Source organism: Colobus angolensis, unplaced genomic scaffold (genome assembly GCF_000951035.1).
Source record: "Colobus angolensis palliatus isolate OR3802 unplaced genomic scaffold, Cang.pa_1.0 Scaffold465, whole genome shotgun sequence".
Lineage (NCBI taxonomy): Eukaryota > Metazoa > Chordata > Mammalia > Primates > Cercopithecidae > Colobus > Colobus angolensis.
The window spans coordinates 1,752,160-1,772,391 of NW_012118099.1; the positions used below are offsets into that span (position 1 = coordinate 1,752,160).

At 38.9% G+C, this 20,232-nt stretch overlaps 1 protein-coding gene across 1 annotated transcript in view; it reads right to left on the minus strand.

Annotated features, from left to right (window-relative positions):
- Nucleotides 1-20,232, minus strand: part of EPB41L4A (erythrocyte membrane protein band 4.1 like 4A) — a 256,390-nt gene that overhangs the window by 111,157 nt on the left and 125,001 nt on the right. The window contains exons 3-4 of the mRNA XM_011958280.1: nucleotides 7,175-7,226; nucleotides 2,179-2,257 (exon numbers count right to left, since the gene is read on the minus strand). Coding sequence (XP_011813670.1) covers nucleotides 2,179-2,257; nucleotides 7,175-7,226 — 131 coding nt within the window. The remainder of the gene's footprint in view (nucleotides 1-2,178; nucleotides 2,258-7,174; nucleotides 7,227-20,232) is intronic.

Here is a 20,232-nt window from a genome sequence, read left to right on the forward strand (position 1 = left end):
AAATCAATAATCAAATGAATAATATTTGTATATCAATGCATTAAATGCACATTTAACTTACCTATATTCAACCATATATTTTAGGCAACAAATCATGGACACTAATTGTAAGCCAGCTATGTCATTGTGCTCTTAACTACACAAGCTGGTCTAAAACTTTCAATACAACTGGTTGTACTGAAAATATTGTGGGTTGTAAATTATACAAAAAAATCCATGTATTCTGTTAATGATCCATCTGTAGATTCTGTTGGGAAATTTCTGTTCATGTGTGTGGTGAACAGAGGTGAAGTAATGCATTATAAAACAATGATCTTTTTTATCCCTTCTTAAAATTAACTCAGGTATTTTTGGAACCTAACCCCTATTTAAGATGTAATTCCACCATACATCTAGAAAAAGGATAGAATGAAGTAAGTATTAACATTCTTCAAACATAGTATGAAACACGGACAATCATAAGAGCTTTATATACAGTATTCCATTTAATATTTAAGAAAACCTTGAAACAGGTACATCTCCAGTTTTACAACTGGGGACACTTAGGCACACGTAGAGATTACTCACAACCTGACTATGAAGGACTTTCATTTTATTTTTTAAAAAATGTTGTGCCCTTGCAATTCCCTAACGAGTTACAGATATGTGTATTTTTTTTTATAGCACTTGAATTCAATTTCCCTCTGAAACTCTAATGAAAATACCATCCCTCTCCTCAACACTTCCTCTCCATCCTAATGGCCCTTTCCCCAGAAAGATGTGCTCTGCAAAAGCTTAAACCGCCATGTCTGCTTTTCAAAGTGCTCACTAACAATGTGATAATGAACAACGTGAATGCAGACATCTGCTTGGTTCTAAAAATGAAGTCTGGGCTGGCACAGTGACTCATGCTGGTAATCCCAGCACTTTGGGAGTCCAAGGCAGGAGGACTGCTAGAAGCCAGGAGTTCAAGATCAGCCTGGTCAACATAACAAGACAAAAAGATAAAAAGTATTAGCTAGGTGTAGGGGCACACACCTGTAGTCCCAGCTACTCCTGAGGCTGAGGCGGGAGGATTCTGTGAGCACAGGAGTTTGAGGTCACAGTGAGCTATGATTACACTGCTACACTCTAGCCTGCGTGATACAGCAAGACTCTGTCTCTTAAAAAATTAAATACAGGTTATGAAATATAATATTTTCATCAATCAATCATTACAGTTCAAATAGATTACATCTTAAGTTGAGGGATAAAATAAAACAAAGTAAAAATGAGGCCTAAATACGGCACGTGAAAGTGGGATGAAAAAGGTCCAGTTAGCCTACCCTCTTCTCATTCTTCTGTGTGCAGTCCAGAATAAAGACAAAAGAAAGTCTGAGACAGATGAAAGCATGGAATAGAAACAAAACCATAGGCTATGAAAGACATGATTTCAACTTTTTCAAAGGAGGTATTAGGCTTTATTTGTGCCCCTAATATGGGTTTACTGGGATAACTGACCACTTAGTGTTAAGTTAGGGAATATGCTTTTGTTTTTGCTACCACATGCAGCTAGGTCATCAGCGGAATAAGTTAAAATATAACTGGTCTGTTCTTCATAAGCCCTTTCAGTTGTTGACATGTACTGTTTTGACAACCTAATCAATATCGATAGGAAATTCTGTCTTACTAATATCAAATATTTGGTGACAAAGGTGAAGTAATGCATTAAAACATTGGTTTCCATTCTTAATACTAAAAGCAATTATCTTCTCGTTTCCTATAGAGATAAATGAAACACCTGGGAAGCTAATATTTAAGCTACAACCAATTAAAAAGAAATAACTGGCTGTGCAAATGTATATTTAGAAGTACAAACCGAGCATCAAAATATCCTTCCTTTAGGCAGTTCAAATGACTTCCATATGAATACAAAGGCTGAATGCATGCTTAACAATAATGATACAGAAATATTTCATCACAGCAGATGTAAAATATATCATCACGTCACCCAGGTTCATGCCATTTTCAGATACATCTATCGTCAGACACTGATCAACTTCATGCAATGCTAGTTTAAATTTTACCCTCACAAGAGATGCATTACAAAATGCAGGCAGACACACATCCAAATGTTTAGCCCAATTTTAATATGTTTTAAATAAAGCTTTTTGTATATGCAATGCATGTATCTGTTCAGAAACAAAGTCAATACTATACCTGGTTATTTCTTCTTTAAGTTTACATGGATCTTCAGCATAGAATTTAATACCAAAATACAAAGTATATGGAGGTCCGGCTAAAATAAGAAATAGAAATTAAATTTCACTAAAATCATCAAATAGTCAAAGTTACAGTATAATATTATACAGCTATTTACAATTACACTCCAAAAATGTCTAAAGAAACAAGAAGACATAAGATAGAAACAGCAAAGTTCAGAACTGTGACAGTAGGACCTTGACACATACACACACAGATAGAAGACACGGCCAAATACACCAGAATGTTGCTGGTTCTTATATCTGGTTGGTAAGGTTATAGACAATTTTTATTATTTATGTTTTTCCCATTTTCTATAATATATATGTAATTTTTCATAGTGAAGAAAGAAAAAAAATAAATGGTTTAAAAAACCACCCACTTATCATTTCATTAAAAAAAATAGTTTTTAAACCTATCTGCAAAAAGCTGAAAACAACTTAAATGCTCAGGAGCAGGTGGACTATTTAAGTCAGCCCCAGCCACCGGACATATACCATGCAAATGCTCAAACAGACAGAAAGGCATCTGCATGTGCTGATGTGGAAAAGACCAACAAAACAATCTAAATTCCCTTTTGTGAAAAAGGGATATTTGGGTTTTTTTTTTTTTTTTTTTAATCTAAATTCCCTTTTGTGAAAAAGGGATATTTGGGTTTTTGTTTTTTTTTTTCCCTGGAAGAGCAAAAAAAAAAAAAAAAATTACTAAATGGCAAACTCTGGGAAGAAGGGCTGGAAATGTTCTATCCTTAAACTAAGTCATCAGAATTTTCTTATGATAACTCTTACCTTTTTTTTATGGGAAAAAAGTCATCAGTGAGGCTACATAATAAAATTAGGGACAATATTTGTTTCATTCTTAAACACTGCTGAATCTAAAAATGTGTTCTCACGTATTTAAGAAAACCTTTCTCATCTAATTCATTTACCAAAGAAGAACTATGCCTACAAACTTTTTTTTTTTTTTAAATCAGAAACAAAGCTTGGAATTGTATGTACATGGACAAATAAAAAATAAATACATACTCATATTGTGCAAGAGGACACAAACCCCTTGGGTGCCAAACACATTATATTATGTTTTTACTAGGAAATATTTTTATTTCTGAGGGTATCAATCTAATCTGTACTGTTTCCAAAACTGCGTATCTCCAAGCCGTGCAGTAACTAGATCTAATACACTTTGTTTTTAAAAGGATTTGTTACCTGGTATACCAACTGGTAGTTACGGGTGTTAATTGTTTTGCAACAAAAGCTCTCCCACGCATTAAAAAGAAAAGATGTGAAGCATGCATCTCAGTAAAAGTCTTCCATACTGTCTAAACTGACATAAAGTAACCCCAGTCTTGCTATTCTTAACTGAATAAAGTCACAAATTTAGAAACTGGGGAAAAGAAATTAAACAGAACAAGAATAAAGGTATCATGTATTTATAACATATGAACTATGTTACTATTTATTAGTATTACATACACATACTTATGTGTGCAACACACTGGAACCCTGTTCCTGGCAAGTGGGAGACAATCAAGATGAGGATCCTGCCTCTCCCCTCATCTATGACTTCCTGTGTAAGACACTCCTTATGCTACAGCTTTTTTAAAAACTAAACTTTAAAAGAAAACTGCTAGAATTTCTTATTATTGGAGTTGATTCCTTATGTTTAATTTTTATGTTTATTTAATCACTGTGTTTGTATTTCTAACAAATACACCTCTATCCCTGAACATAGATGTCAGGGAGGCACAGACTATTAAATATTTAGAAGAGCCAGGAAGTCCACCCTCAGCTTATCCGTCTGTGTCAATCAAGCACCATGTTCCTGAGCAGATGGGTCTGTCTGTGCCCACAGGCAGCTGGGGTTAGTACCTAGGGGGCGGGGAGGAGCACAGATGCTGTCGAGATGGTACACAAAGAGAAGAGGCCTTCTTCAGGCCCCAGAGTTGCTTCTATTCTCTGGAACATGACAGATTATACCCTATTCACCAAGCCCGCACATTTCAAATATTCAGTATGAACAGTTAAACAAAAATGTTAAAAGTACACAATTAAAAACATTTGGTTTTGGCTAATTTTCTCTAAGTTCTTCTGGCCCAAACTAGCCTTTCATTTCCCATTCACATATAAAATGGCTGTGTTCTAAATATAAGGCATCATTACCATTTGGTTACATTTCATAAGGTACAACGCTTCATAAACATTTGATTCTCAACAATAGCAACTTGGTAACATATGCAAGGCATGTGAAACTCCAAGGAGTTAAACAACTTGCCTAAAATCACTGGGAAGAAAAAAAAGTTTGCTAATATCTAGAGCTCAGCGCTTTGGGGTGCACTATTCTATCTATATAGCTTCTCAGGGAAACACAAAATAGTAACACCTTTAGAGTAAGATAATACTCTCATATGCATCATGGTTTCAGAGAGCAATCAAAGGCTATAGAAATGAACATTTGGACAAGGATATGTTCAGCCAGATACTTTTTGGCTTCCTATTCTAAGACTACAAAAAAGTAAGGTGCTGATAATTCAAATTACAAAATTATTGTCCTGAATCCACGGCATGCCATGGACTCAACGTTTAAGAAACTCTTATGTAAAATAAAGTTAATATTGTTTCACTTTAACAAAAAATACAGAAGCCAAAAACTAGGAATCCTCTATCTTTTATGTAGACTAATTTTGAGGTCTTTGATACGGAGTTTCTCATTAACTCAAGGAGAAATAAATCAAGATTAACTACAAGCATTCTGGTAACTAGCAAATGTTCTGTCGTTTTTATAGATTCTCTTTCTGACTAATCTATCAGAGATTTGATAGCCATTTTCCTTCACTATCAAATAATTTCATAAGAAAAAATGGAAGGATTCTTCAGTCACTAACATTTCTTCAATTATAACACCAGTTGTTTTACTCTTACTATGCATCAAAATTTTTTTTTTTTTTTTTTTTTTTTGGAGGCAGGGTCTCACTCTATCGCCCAGGCTGGAGTGCAATAGTGGGATCTCAGCTCACTGCAACCTCTGCCTCCTGGGTTTTAAGCCATACTCTCTGCCTCAGCTTCCTGAGTAGCTGGGATTACAGGCACTCACTACCACATCCGGCTAAATTTTGTATTTTTAGCAGAGACTGGGTTTCACCATGTTGGCCATGCTGGTCTTGAACTCCTGACCTCAGGTGATCCACCTACCTCAGCCTCCCAAATTGCTGGGATTATAGGTGTAAGCCACAACGTCCAGCCTACATCAAATTTTTAATATTGCATTTTTAGAATGAAAAAGTGACTGCATTATAGACTGATACTTAAATAAAATATTTCATACCATGTAAATAAGTAGACACTTTAAATGTGCTTAGGAACACTTTAATAATGCACCTTAAAATAATTAATATTTTTTCATCACCTTGATAGAAATATCAACTTTTTTTCCTATAAAAGAAACCTGTGAGTTTATTTTAAAATAATCAGCTGGGTGCGGTGGCTCACGCCTGTAATCCTAGCACTTTGGAAGGCTGAGGTGGGTGGATCACCTGAGGTCAGGAATTTGAGACCAGCCTGGCCAACATGGAGAAACCCCATCTCTACTAAAAATATTAAAAAAAAAAAAAAAATTACTCAGGCATGGTGGTGGGCGCCTGTAATCCCAGCTACTTATAAGGCTGAGGCAGAAGAATTGCTTGAACGCAGGAGGCAGAGATTGCGGTGAGCTGAGATCACACCATTGCACTCCAGCCTGGGTGCCAGAGCAAGATACCATCTCAAAAAAAAAAAAATCATTCCTGAAATTTTTCTGGTTTTCCAATTGGTATTTTTTTAATCAGTTCAAATACACTAGAGCTGTAACTTGTAAACTCCAGTGGTTTCCACTACAGAGGTGGAAATGCAGTGAGAAACAACAATGATGCTGACGTTCATAGAAACAGGACTTTCTGATGGCTTTGCAGCCCAGGTTTCCAGTTCCTTTTGGAAACAGAGCTACGTTCCTGCCCTTGGATCCATGAAGCATCGCACAACCAATACTACCGCAGGAAACAAGCTGACACACACAGAAAATACAGACTCAGAATGGGGGTAATGAATGCCAGAAGAATCCACTCCGTTTTGATTAGCAATAATTCACACAGTTCAGCAAAATGCTTTAATGGGGAACAGAGTTTCAGTTTAGGGAGATTAAAACGTTTTGGAGATGGACAGTGATGACGGGTGCACAACAATGTAAATGTACCTAATGCTTCTGAATTGCACACAAAAATGGTTAAAAGAATCCATTTTATATGTTATGTATATTTTATTTCAATTGAAACAGACAATTTTTTTTTAAAAAAAGAGTATTCTTTTGCACACTTAAGGAGCCTCTGTGTTTGTGCTTATAAATAAAAACTTGGGTTCTGGCAATTAAGATTAAGGAATATATACTTAATTATATTGTGTTTCCTTATAATATTCGTATTGATAAAACCAAAAAGCTAGTTCCCAAAAATGGTCTCTCTCTGAAGACCACTTTTCAGGTCACAAAAGCACCTCTTACTGGCTTAGGAAACTGAGTGGTCTGAATGGCAAAACCATGCCATAACCCAAGAAACTCAAGTTCTTTAAAAGCTTGGACATTATGACCTATCCCTGCAGTCCCCCTCCCACCCATTAATGTCTATTTGCCTTTTTGGTTTTAAGGTCAAATTTTAAAGACAAGCATACAGAAAAACCACAGACAAAATCAAGGGAAGGCCTGCGTCTAGGACAAATTCAATACCAAGATCCACTCAGAGACTGATTAAATTTAATATGAGTTTGGAGGAGGCCTAGCAATGCACACAATACACACATTCCCATATTCTGGCACTCGAGTACTAGTACTCACTTCTCCAGTACTTAAGCCCACTTCTGCATCCAACTAACCACGGACTTTGTCATTGCTTTCAAGCCACCCTTTAACAAAGCAAAAGTTAAATACCTACTGTTGATCAGTTCTTTGTGCTCAGCAAGAGTTTTTGCAGGATCCAGCCAATACTGTGTGAGGAAGAAAAGGACAATTAAAGAAATTAGTTGCTTTTCATTAGCTTTTACTTCAAGAATATTTGCAAAATGTTACTTAAACAACACTTTAAAACTTGGCAAGTTAAACACTTCCCTCACATACACACACAAACATACATAAGAGTTTTCTGCAGCAAGAACAGTAAAAGAAAAAACAGGCCAGTCATGTTGGCACCCACCTGAAATCTGAGCAGGGGAAGAAGGACTGCTTGAGGCCAGGAGCTTAAGAACACCCTGGCCAATATGGCATGACCCCATCTTTAAAGAATAACATTAAATTAAACATAAAATACAAAGAGAAAGATGATGTTGATATTGGAAGCGAAGCAAAGAAGAACAGCAGTACTTGCTGGGTCCCTGGTTGAATTATCATACTGATTATAATGTGACATCCAAATGCTTATGAGTGACTTCTGACTACTTTTGGTGGGAAAATAATGGCCTCAAAAAAATGTCCTCCAAGTCTCTTTCCAAAGTTTCCATCATTCCAAGCACTACTCCCCTCAGAGCCATGTCTCCTCCTAATACGTCCTCACCATCTTCGCTTCCAGTCTCATCCCTACAGGTATTGTTGCTAGGCATTAGGAAGAAAGCAATCAAATCCTCATTAAGGATCCAGGAGAGCAGTTCAGCACAGTGGCTAGGGCCTAAATCCCAGGGCAGACTCACAGGGACTCTGTTCTGACTCTCCCCATGTCATTGCCATGTAACTTGGGACAAGTGACTGGACACCACTGAACCTTCCTCATAAGGTTGCTGTGCAGATTAAATAAATTAATCCAGGTAAAGTCTTTAAAATAGCCCCTAGCTCAGGCTACACACGCCAAGAATGACTAGGTCACCTTTAATAACTGCCTTTGGCCAGTCTAAGATACCTGTTTATTAATTCAAATTAACAGTTAATGAATAGAATTTCAAGTGCTGACAGGAGAATTTGGGGCCCTGGGGAGAGGCCTTTCTTTAAATCTCACAATTATGAAGTAGAATTAACGAAGGAAAGAGATAAGGTAAGCTTCTAGCTTCGTCTCTCCATCTGTGGGAAGAGCAGGGCAGAAGCCAAAGAAGCACAGAGGGCACTGGAGTTCCCACAAAAGCAGAGTCAAAGGGATAAGGGCTGCCCTGGAGTGTCAGGGGAGGGCAGAGATGGAATTACACCCCTCCTAGCTAGATGTTGGCGACTCCCAGGGCCAAGCCACTCAGTTTCCATTTCCTCATGTTCCTTAATGAAGAAGGGGCAATTCCCACCACAGTGAGGTAGGAGCTGACCCACCTTGAGCCACGTTCCTCCCAACACTCATGTGCTGGCCTAGGTCCTCACTTTCCTTCCCCTCAGTTGAGGGCAGAATACTTGTTCTGCTATGTAACGGCAGTAGTAATTATAAATGGCAATTATAATGCTTTATGCAATCTCCTTACCTTTTATTCCTAATTATGAATAACAATTATTCATACTATGAATACTATGACTATGAATATGACTGTTGTAGTCATTTTACTGTAAAGTTTTATTACTATACTAAACTCTATTCATGCATACATAAGCTTCACTATTTGCTACTCATAGCAGTTTCCATTTTTTGACTTTTTTTAAAAAAAGTAGAGTAACCAACATATCTAAGTGCAGCAACTAAAAACATAATGTTCATTATTCTGGTCTTCACCATTTCTTATTTTTCAAAGGTCTAGAATCGCTCACTTTTAAAACAGAAAATGTATTTGAAGCAGAGGATGTGTCAGTGAAATGCTCTTGGAGCCCACAGCAACTAAAAATGAGGCTTTGGTGTTAAAATTATGATTCCCAGGGAAACTGTAGTTCATTCAAGTAGAGTAAAATCAACCCAAACGGTAAGCTGTGTGTGGGACACAACGCGGACCCATCCCTTTACATATATAAAGCTGTGGGTTCTTCATGAAATGGAAACATGAGGTGAAGGAACGGTTTCTTGCCATTCATTTTAAACAAAAAGGTTTTACTATCCCCAGAATTTTTCAATGAAGAGAAACCCAAGGAAAACAAACACAAATACTCATTAATACTTGCATTCGGTTTCCACTGCTACCATAACAAATTACCACAAGCTTAGAGGCTACAATAACACCCCTTTATTATCTCAGAGTGCTGAAAGTTAGTGTCTTTCTTTGCTTCAAATTTCACAAGACTAAAATCAAGATGTCAGCCTGCTGGGGTCTTGGAGAGTTGGTTGGCTAGGGGACCGTATTCCCCAGAGCACAGTAAGGGAGGGGGCTTATAGATGGGTCATTAGAGGCTCCCAGTTTCTCCAGGTGTCAAGGCACATGTAACATTGGAATTAATTTCAGGCCCTACACCACACTTACATATGAGGTGTCAATATGTGCCTGTGGCAAGAAGGGAAAAAAGGAGCCTCTGGTCTTACTACTCTCTGTCTAATCTTGTTCTGAAACTAGTAAGAGGCAGAAATCAGAGAGTTTTTAATTTCTCCTCCTATCATCAACCCAAAAGACAACCTTTGCAATTTTTTTTTTCAGATTTTTCAATTCGATTCATTTTGTTTTGTTTTGTCTTTCTTTTCCTGTCTCCAGAATGCTTTTTAGTCTTTAAAGCCAGGTAAAGAAAATAGGAAGAAAAAATTTTAATTACATGTAATGGCAAAAAAAATTTAATCTCTTAAAATTTTTACATTAATCATAATCTGTACTATTTTAAAATAAATCTCTTTCCTTGAGAGTGATTAAATTTGTGAGGTGAAAAAGGTAAAATGACAGTTTCAAGTAAAGTTAGAAATCACAATTCTGCAGCACAAAGCAGCAGCAGCAAGACTCAGTCAAAGGCTATTCAATCAACTCGCTGCACATTTGCTATGCTAAGCGTCACCCTAGAGCCAGCCACGCACAAATCTCATTTGATCGAAATGGAAACCAGGGGTTACAGGGGTCAGACAATGATAAATGCCCAAGAAGATAAACAATAAACACAAGTCACCAGGTTTCAGAAGCCAAGATCTTGAAATATAAAACCCACTTACGTTCAACCAAGGGAAAGATGTGACCTTGGAACCAAAGCAGTCACACTATGATGGCACTTGTCACCATTCATTATCAACAAGCAATCAAACACAGCACATGGAAGATCACAGTGAAACACATCAGCCTGTTACTCTATAGCTTAAGAGAAAAAAAGGACACAAAAATTTGCCAATGAACACAATGTCCCTGTTTTAAGGAATACATCCAGAATATGGGTCATGGAGTGCCAATATTCTGAAGGCAGACTCTAAAACTAGGATATCATTCTTTCATTCATCCATCACTTATGGATATCCACTATACATGTTCTTTACATGACATGTCAGACACTATCCTGAGTAGTATGAGAACACAAAGTTGAATGAGACCCGTGACTAACCTCGCACTCACAGCCTAGCAGGAGACACACAGCCATGTAATTATAATACAATGTGGTGAGACAATAATTAATTGTATAAGATGAATACATACGACAAAATAAAATCATGTACAAGGAAAATTAACTGCAGGGTGAGTATACAATGGCTTTATTGGAAAAAAATCATTAAATAGCACGTTCAAAAACAAAACTTTCTCAAAATACATAAATGAGGGATAACAGAGCCTTAACTCTGTATAAAGTACATGTCTATCAGCTCAACTACTCTTAAAGCAAGTGGATAAATTTCTAAGTAATAACACAGAATGTAACACTCCAAGTCCTTTACAATTGAACACTCTATTGAAGTCAGTGTTGCCTAATAGCTAACAAATACACAGCTAAGCAATCAATATTCATGGAAAACTTCCAGAAAGAGAAGTAGTCCATTCAGTCTTTCCACCTGCCCCAAGTGAGAGGCAAGAGGAGCAGAGAACTGAGAACTATGCAGTGTGGTGCCCTAAGAGACGGTTCTTCTGAAGTCTCCTAGAGTTCTAATAGAATAAACCCTAAAATTTTTTAAATAAAGGAAGGACAGCATGCAACAATAAAAGCCATGTTGCATCTTATTTCACACCAGGTCCAATGTTGATTCAGAATGGCTTCTCTGAATTGTACCCTGGTGTGCTGTCTCTTGCCTAGCCAGATGGTCACGAGAAACAATAGCCCTATCTCTCATTCTCTCTTCAACATTTAAGCTGTCCATTCTCTGGGATAATCACTCAATCACTTTCCCCTTCCCCACTCCCCTCTCTCTCCTATTTCAAACATATTATGCAGTCTGTATATGCTGACAAGCTGGATGAGATCCCATTTTGTAGAAAGGTAACAATGAACCCAAACAGACCCTGCTCTCTCATCCTGATTTTGTACAGTCAGCTCCTAACATATTATACCCTAAACACTCAATCACTAAGGAGTCATGGTGACAGTCCTCTCGGACTCTGCCCCTTTGCCAGAGTGGACGAGGTAAAGCAGCTCTAGAGCCTTACCACTTCAGGCCTGTCAATCTTAATCACAGCACTGATGTAACCCAGAGAGCAATGACAGACCCTTCTTACTCTCTGACAGTCCTGGCTAAATGCCCTTGGCTGCTTTTACCCACCTTGGCTGATAATGTCTCAATTTCATCAATTTCCTAGGTAGCAGTATCAGAACTAGGTTTCGAAACTCTAATACTGTCCAGCCAATCACTATCCTAACCTTCAAAAGATATATATTAAATTGAGGGTCCAACCTTTCATTTGTCAACTGTTCTTTTGGAGTCTCCTAGAGCTATAATAGTAGAACAAACCCTAAAAAATTTTTAAAAGAAAGGACAGCATGAAATAATGAGAGTTTGCTGCATCTTATTTCACTCGGGGTCCAATGTTGACTCTCCTTTGGAGAATTTAAGAATGTTACATTGACATTTAATAAAGTTTCCTGTAGGCCAAATAAAAGGACTTAAAAGCACACACAGTTTTCATTAATATAGCAAAACAGCCTCTTGATCTAAGAGAGTAAAACAGGATTGGCCATGTATCAGGGACAACACAGCCACAAAGATCCCAAAAGTGATACAACAGGTCATTCTTGGGGAGTTCTAGGACTCAACATAATTCACATACATGTTTCAAGGAATCCAGGACTTGGGTTATAGCTATTTGTGCTTTTCCCACAGACCCTGTAAACAGATCTAAGGCCCTCGAAGCAACATCAAGAAGATGTGATTTTAATTTGATCCTTCATGAGTCACAGAAGCCTTAGGACCTCAAGTAAAACCACCATAATAGAGCTATCTTGCAGTGGCGACAAAAACAAGGACCTGTCATTGGAGTGATCTACAGGGAGGGAGAGGTAATTACAACTGGCCCCATTTTTCAGCAAAAGCGAATTTCAAGGAATCTCTGTTGGACCATGTGGCTTCTCATAAAGTGTCACTGGCCCCGGGAATACTCCTCATTTCTCATCCATGGACCTGACACCACTCTAAGGTTACAGAAATGCAATAATAACAGCTAACATTTATTAAATTTTTACAATGTGACAGGCACTGTTGTGGACTTTACATGTATTTACTCTTTTAATCCTCTTAATAATTCTATGAATAACTACTATAATTGCCATTCCATAAATGAGGAAAATGAAACACTAAGTAAACAACTTGCCCAAAAGTACAGAACAGCAGCTCCAAGGAACTGAAGCCATTCCATCTTACATTCGGGCCCAGATACTTTCTAGAATATTGTCTGAGAAGTAATGGACAACTTAAATTTCAAGATTCTTACTCTCAACTAATACTCTTCTCCCAGCTCACTCTAATATTCAGACTCCACCAAGACACCCAATTCACTGACCCTACTACCTTTTCATTGTCCCTTGCTGATGCCCCCAACCCATGTCATTTCCCTCACTATTCATTATAATCACTCGCTTGCAAATGTCCTCAATTCCTTTACACATCCTGCTTCTAAAAACTCACCCATGGGTAACTCCAATTCCCTGTATTCTCCATGCTAGCACCCAAGGAACTGAACATAACTGGAGGCTCAACTTGCACAGTCATAGGTGGGCTTGCTTTACATGCATTAGCAACAACCCAAGGGAACCCTTACTATCACACAGAATCCCTATTACATTTTATTCCATCATTCTCCTTGTCCTTAAACATCTCCTTTCCCTTCCTCACTCTCAGCTGAAGATCTTCATTATTTCACTGAAAACGGAAACAATCAGAAGAGAAATGCGTATGCATCCTGGCCCCATCAACCAACCTGCCTGCATCTGAGCTTGTGTTCTGCCTTCTCTCCTTTTGCTGTGGAGGAACTGTCCATGTTCCACCTAGGCTCATCCCTTTCTCATCTATTCAGGAACATGGTTCCAGCAACTTTCTGTTCTCTTTCCTGTACCATGAAGGTTTCCCTTTTGACAGAATCATTCTTGGAAGAATGATGTCTTTATTTCTCCCATCTTCAAAACAAAACCAAAAAACTTTGACTCCCATACCTGTCCATTTAACTTCTGTGCTTTGAAATAATTCTCTGGATGAGAAAAAAAAAAAAAAAAGTTGTTCTGCACTCTCTCATCTCCTCGTGGTCCCATTTTAGTATTTACTGCAATGACCTCCACGTTGTTCCATCTAATGATAGACACAGTTTTCATCCATGTTCTTGAAATAGGTCACATGCTTCTACGACACCCCTCACTCTTGCTTCTCCCCCCGTCTTACTGGCCACATCTTCAAAATCTGTTTCTGGTTGCTAATAATTCCCTGACCAGGAAAGACTTGACTGCTTGAGCTCATACCTCACATCAAGGCTCATGGCCTTAAATACCATCTATACACTGACAACTTCCACATTAATAGCCAGACCAGAATTCCCTGCTAAATCCAACTGCCTACTTGGCATCTCCACTTAGATGCCTATTAGAATCTCAAATTTCAGATGTCCAAAAGAAAACTGATTATTCTACCCCCTTGGAAAAAAAAAATTATTCTCCTGCAGTCTTCACCATCTCAGTAAATAGCAAAGCACTTTTCCATTGGTTCCAATCGAAACCTCTTTCTCTTCTATCTCTTCTATCCACCTGCAAATCTTGTTGGCTCTATGTTCAAAATATAAACATAACAGGTCAAATTCTCACTACTCTCAGGTCCAAGCAGCCATCATCTTTCACCTGGATTTCTTCAACAACTCTTTTAATAGTATCCTTATGTCTGCCCTTGCAGTTAGAGAAAATCATTTAAACATGGGTCAAATCAGCTAACTCTTCAATATCTTACAGCAGTTTCCTTTCTCACTCAAAGTAAAACCCAAAATCCTTCTAATAACCTTTAAGGCCTTCCATGATCTGGCCCCACTCCCTCCACTTTCCACTATGTGTTTTTGGGATGAAGTAGAAAGAAGGACCTTAAGGAGAATATTGGCAGAAGCCTGAGGGCTTGCAGAGAGGCTGTCTCTAAAAGCCTCAATTAAAACAGAGAAAGCTATTGGAAACAGAAAAAAAAAATGTGGAATAAAACATGTACCGAATGAACTGGATGATTCAGATAAGCAGGTTTCCAGGTAAACTGCTGAAAGTGCTGATTGGCTTCATTTTGCTGCCTACGAATGAAATGTAAGAAGAGAGAAATAACTATTATCTCTCTATTAGATAACTATTAAAATATAAAGGAGCCAGGACTTTTTACTGAGTTTAAAAGTAAAACTTTCTCATTCCTAGTCCTATCAGAAGGCAAACAATGCTGCAATTAAGAAATGGCTTCTGGGCTAAGAACGAATGCAGCATGGTGTCAGGTAAACATGCTGTAACTGTAAAATCCTTTATTAGATGTAATATAATTTTTAAGATTTAACACCATGCCTCATGGACCCTTTCAAAACAAGATTCTCTAATAATCTTAAGATTAATTGTGTCCCAACAGCCTTACAGGGAATCTAAGGTACAGAAGAGCTTATTCCAGAGCAAGCTGTGGGGGCTGCCTTCGTCTAATAAAGTTAATTAAAGGTTGATTCGTAAGAAATCCACAAAAACTTTCAGAAGAATTATACCAGCTTGGACTGAAAGGGACAGGGATACTACAAACGGAAAAGAGGCCTTTGAACTCCCAATCTTCCTTAGGCAAAACCCAGGCCGAGAACACTACACCCCTGTAAATACACACTACTTTTTATTTAAAAAGCAAGCAAGCCCAGACAACAGAAACGAGAGCCTAGAAGACAGGGCCAATCGTTATAGTGAATAACTTCTAGGCAATAGGACCAAGTCCTAATTAGAGAAATGACCACATGTGTCTGGCTAGATTTCAAAACTAGTATTATGGACTAGTAATTGTTGTGTGCCTCCTGTTTTGCCCCTTTCTAACTGGAGGCATTTATACTGGTTATCTTATGCACGTTCCACAGGGGCGGGTAGGCAGGAAACATATATCTTATCACCTTAATTCACAATATCTTCAGATCAAAAGGGACTGTACTCAAGGAGTTAAACTTGAGGGAAAATGCTCAAAGAGTCTGATCTGAGGAGATGGTATATCTTTATTGATTGATTGATTGATTGAGTGAGATAGAGTCTCGCTCTGTCGCCCAGGCTGGAGTGCAGTGATGCGATCTCGGCTCACTGCAAGCTGGAGATGGTATATCTTAAGCTCAAGTCCCATGTCATAATAAATAAGAATATTGGGAGGCCTTGGGAGGGATGAGTGCATTTTATATGTAAAAAGAATATAAATAATTTTTGGCCAGAGGAATCTCATGTATTAAAACATGTCTTTAAATTAGTCAACACTATTCCTATCAAAAGGTATAATGTAGTATTTCTCCCCTTTAAATGTTACCTGGCCAAGAGTAAAAACAGTGTATGGTGTAGTGATGGAAGAGAAGGCTACAGAAGGATCTACAGATCACAGATAGCGCCCAGATCATAAAGAGTCTCATATGCATAACAGAATTTGAATTTAAGCAGAATACTATGAATAGTCACTGAAATCTTACAAGGAGGGGAGCAACTTGATAATATTTGCATTTTAATCTGATCACCTTAACAGCAAGTAAAAGGAGAGTAGGTTAAAGTAAAGCAAACCTGGAATCCAGAAGCCTAATCAGCCTACTCAGGTAATTCAGTAAAAACTTTGAGAGGTGCAAATTTGAGGGAATTTGAGTGGCAGGGGGCTGGGTGAGTGTTGCCTGGACTTTACTTCAAACCAATAGAATGTCACAGAAGTAACATTGTGTGGTGGCAGAAGTAACTGCCTGCCTTCTGAGACTTGGTCATGCACAGCGGCCACGCTCCTTCTGGTATCCTTCCCTCCCTTTGCCCTCTGGATGTTCACCCTTGCGAGGAAGCCAAGCAACAACACAGAGAGTCCACAAGTAGGAACTCCATTCCCAGTTGAAGCCCCGGCCAATGCCAACATCACCCAGTTCACACAAGACTGAGACTTCAGATGACTCCAGCCTCCAGCCTTCATGCTGCTCCAGCAGACACTAAGTAGAATAGACATGAGTGGGCTCTGCCAAGCCCTGCCAAAGTCACAGATCCACGAGCAAAATGTGTGTTGGCGTAATTTAAAGCCCCTACATTTTGAGATGGCTAGTTACACAACAATGAATAACAGGAACACTTCCCAATTTATCCAGACCTCTTTTATCTTCATTCTTGTATTCAACAAACTTGCTGTTCCTCCTGTATTTATACCATCTGTGAACGTGATGTGCATGCCCTTTATGTCTTCGTCCCAGGTACTGGCACAGATGTTCTAGAACATACCTAGAAACCTCCCTCCATCCATATCATTCAAGAAACCAGAGGTGACTCTGAAAAGTCATCCTAACTAACTTTCAATTTAGCAATCATTTTTCCATTTAGTCCACAAAGACATCATATAAACTTTTCTGTATATCTCTGACTTCCAAACATACTAATTTTATTCCTAATACAGTGGTCTGATGAAAGTTGCTTTTTTTGTTACTGAAAATACACTGGATTCCAGGGACCTACTATTATATGTCTTCAGAGCCCACCAATCATTTTATAAACATGCCTTCCCGCCAAGATATGCCTATCTCTAGTGGAGCTGCCCTACAATTGCATCTAACAGGCTGTTTCAAATCTCTTAGGACCAGGGCACACAATAACCAACGTGTTCAGATTTCTTCCTAAAATGAAAATAAACATGGTTTTAGGGATCACAGATTCCTTGAGAAAGTGCTGAATCCCGTGAGTGGACTCTAAGATAATCAATGTGGGCTGCTTAAGAAACCTTGGATCTCCGGGAAGTTTCAACTACATTTTGGGTAAGTGAAGTTGCAACACATTTTTAAAATGTGGATAAGTGAGGTATCACTGTATACAGACTGAGACCATTTCATCTTGAAATAAAATCCTAAGTTTGCCATGTCTTGAAACTGTAGTAATTTAAATTATTCAGGTGGTTAAGTTAGGGTTCATTTAAACTCTGTCCTAGAAGCTGAACATAAACACAGTTTTAGCTAACCAAGTAATCTGGCACAAAGGAGCTGAGTCAGCCCAGGGAGCTGCGAAGTAAGTAGGGTCCAGGTGCCCTGCTCAGCACCACCCACACAGTTGCACCAACTCCAGCATGCACCATCCACATGGTTAGCACAGCTGCACACTGCAGCCTTGCCCCTTCTCATCTTCAATTAGTCTCCTCTCCCTAAATGACCTTATTTGGTCTCATGACTTTAAAAACCAGAGACTCCTAGATGTGACTCCAGCCTATTCCTCTACTCCCCTAGTATCTCTAGGATGTCGAATGGACATTTTAAACCCAACATATGCAAATCAGAACTGACTTCACAGACTGAAAAACCAGCTCCCTATCACTCCCTATCACTCCTCATCTTGACATTTCCAATAAAAATGTACACAGAGCCTACAATAGCCTGCTGGGCCCTATGTTATGGGGGCCCTGCCCACCTTCCCACTTCATCACCCTCTTCCTTACAACTCTAGCATCACTGGACTCCTCTCAGTTCCAGAACACTTCGCATCTGTCTCTGCCTTAGGGCCCCCACGCCAACTGTTCCTCCTGCCTGCCATGCTCCTCCCCTTATCACTCCAGCCTCAGTGTAAATATCAAAGAGGTCTCTTCTAACCACCAGTGGTGTTTATGATATATATTGGTTTTCATCTATGCTCCTGGTTCGTAACTCTCATAGCCCTTGTTAGTCTTTTGTTGAAGTGTTGGGAATGTTAGGCCTCAAGACACAAAGTCTCTCTCCTGCCCTTTTTTCACCTGCCCCAAGCAGGACTCTAATCTTCCCCCACCTTTCTGACTGTGGGTCTTAAGACCTTCCCCTGTGTTCATGCAGATCACGGGGCAGTGGGGAACCCTCCCCAGAGAAGGTCTAGTCCTATACACCTGGAAAAGGAATGCTGACATCATGACACTTCCATAAAAACTCAAGAGGACTTGGGGTCCAGGGAGCTTCTAGGTAGCTGAACACATGCAGGTTCCCAGAGGGTGGCATGCCCAGGCTGGGCATGGAAGCTCCATGCCCCTTCCCCCATCCCTCACCCTATACATTTCTTCATTTATATATTCTGCAATATCCTTTATAATAAACTGGTAAATGTAAGTGTTTCCCTGAGTTTTGTAAGCTGCTCTAGCAAATTAATCAAACCCAAAGAGAAGGTCGTGGGAACTACAACTTGAAACCAGTCAGTTAAAAGTTCCAGAGGCCTCAGCCAGGAGCAGTGGCTCACGCCTGTAATTCCAGCATTCTGGGAGGCTAAGGTAGGAGGATTGCTCAAGCCCAGAAGTTTAAGACCAGCCTGGGCAACATAGTGAGATGCTACTATAGTCTCCAAAAGAAAAAGTAGCAGTAGTAGTGCCAGAGGCCTGGACTCATACTGGTGTCCAGGGGTGCAGAGAACAGTCTTGGGGACTGAGCCCCAACCTGTGGGATCTGATGCTATCTCCAGGTAGATAGTGTCCAAACTGAATTGGAGGACACCCAGCTGCTATCCACTGCTTGGTGTGTGGGGAGAAAATATCCACACATTTGGTCCCAGAAGTTTCTTCTACACTGATGATTGTGGTGATGTTAGAATAGAGGAAAAACATGGTTGGAGAGTTTTTCTCTACATACCACCCAATGGAAGGAGCCTCCACAAAACTCTAGCATATCATCATATTTTCAAAGCATATAGCACCTGATATTTGAGCATCTTTTTACAGTCTGCCTCACCCCTGGAAATAAAATCCTTGAGACCAGGGACCTTGGCTCTTACTCACCACTGTGCCACATTTCCTGAGACACAGTGACTGCCTCATAAGTACCTGCTATGTGACTAAATGGAGATGGGCAACAGCAAATGCTCATATTTCCTCACAGTCCCAGGTCAGGGTGTGCTGATGCGAGTAAAGATATAACTCTAAAAAATGTTAAACAAGACATTTCCTGAATATCCGCCATAAAATATCCTGCGACCCCCAAAACTGATGGGTAACGTGAAAGAATAAGCTCCTATAGATCATCAGCTTTTAAAGGCTCACTTCTGTTAATTCATAAGGCAGCTCTCAAAACTCATAGTCCAGAAGGGACTCTCCCACCACTCTCCCACCAACCAAAAAAGCACCTGCACAACTTTTTAACAATTCCAAGAACATCTCTCTTATTGGAACAGGTCCTAAAATGATAGACAAACTAGTCACTTAGCTTTCAGTACATAATGCAATAAATTTGCAATTTTATAAAATATAAGTAGAATAGAAAATATTCCATAAAATACATTTTATTAGTAGGCTACTGATATATCTCAATTAAATTGTTATTATATTCAAGGAGAAAACTCTCTTAAGATGCAGAATAAGGTTAAATCAAGGTTAATTTATCAGAGCTTTGTGTTGAAACTCTAAATTTAAAAACAAACTAGTTTTCTATGATAATCAAGAAAATGTCTAAAATCATTAACTCTAAAACCACTGTTTTCCCATTAGTCAATCAACTGTCTGAAATTCCTTCCTTTATGGCTCATTCTGATTTAACCAGGGAGAAGGACACTCTAATTTAATAAATGTTCATAGTAAAGAAATCAATAGTCCTT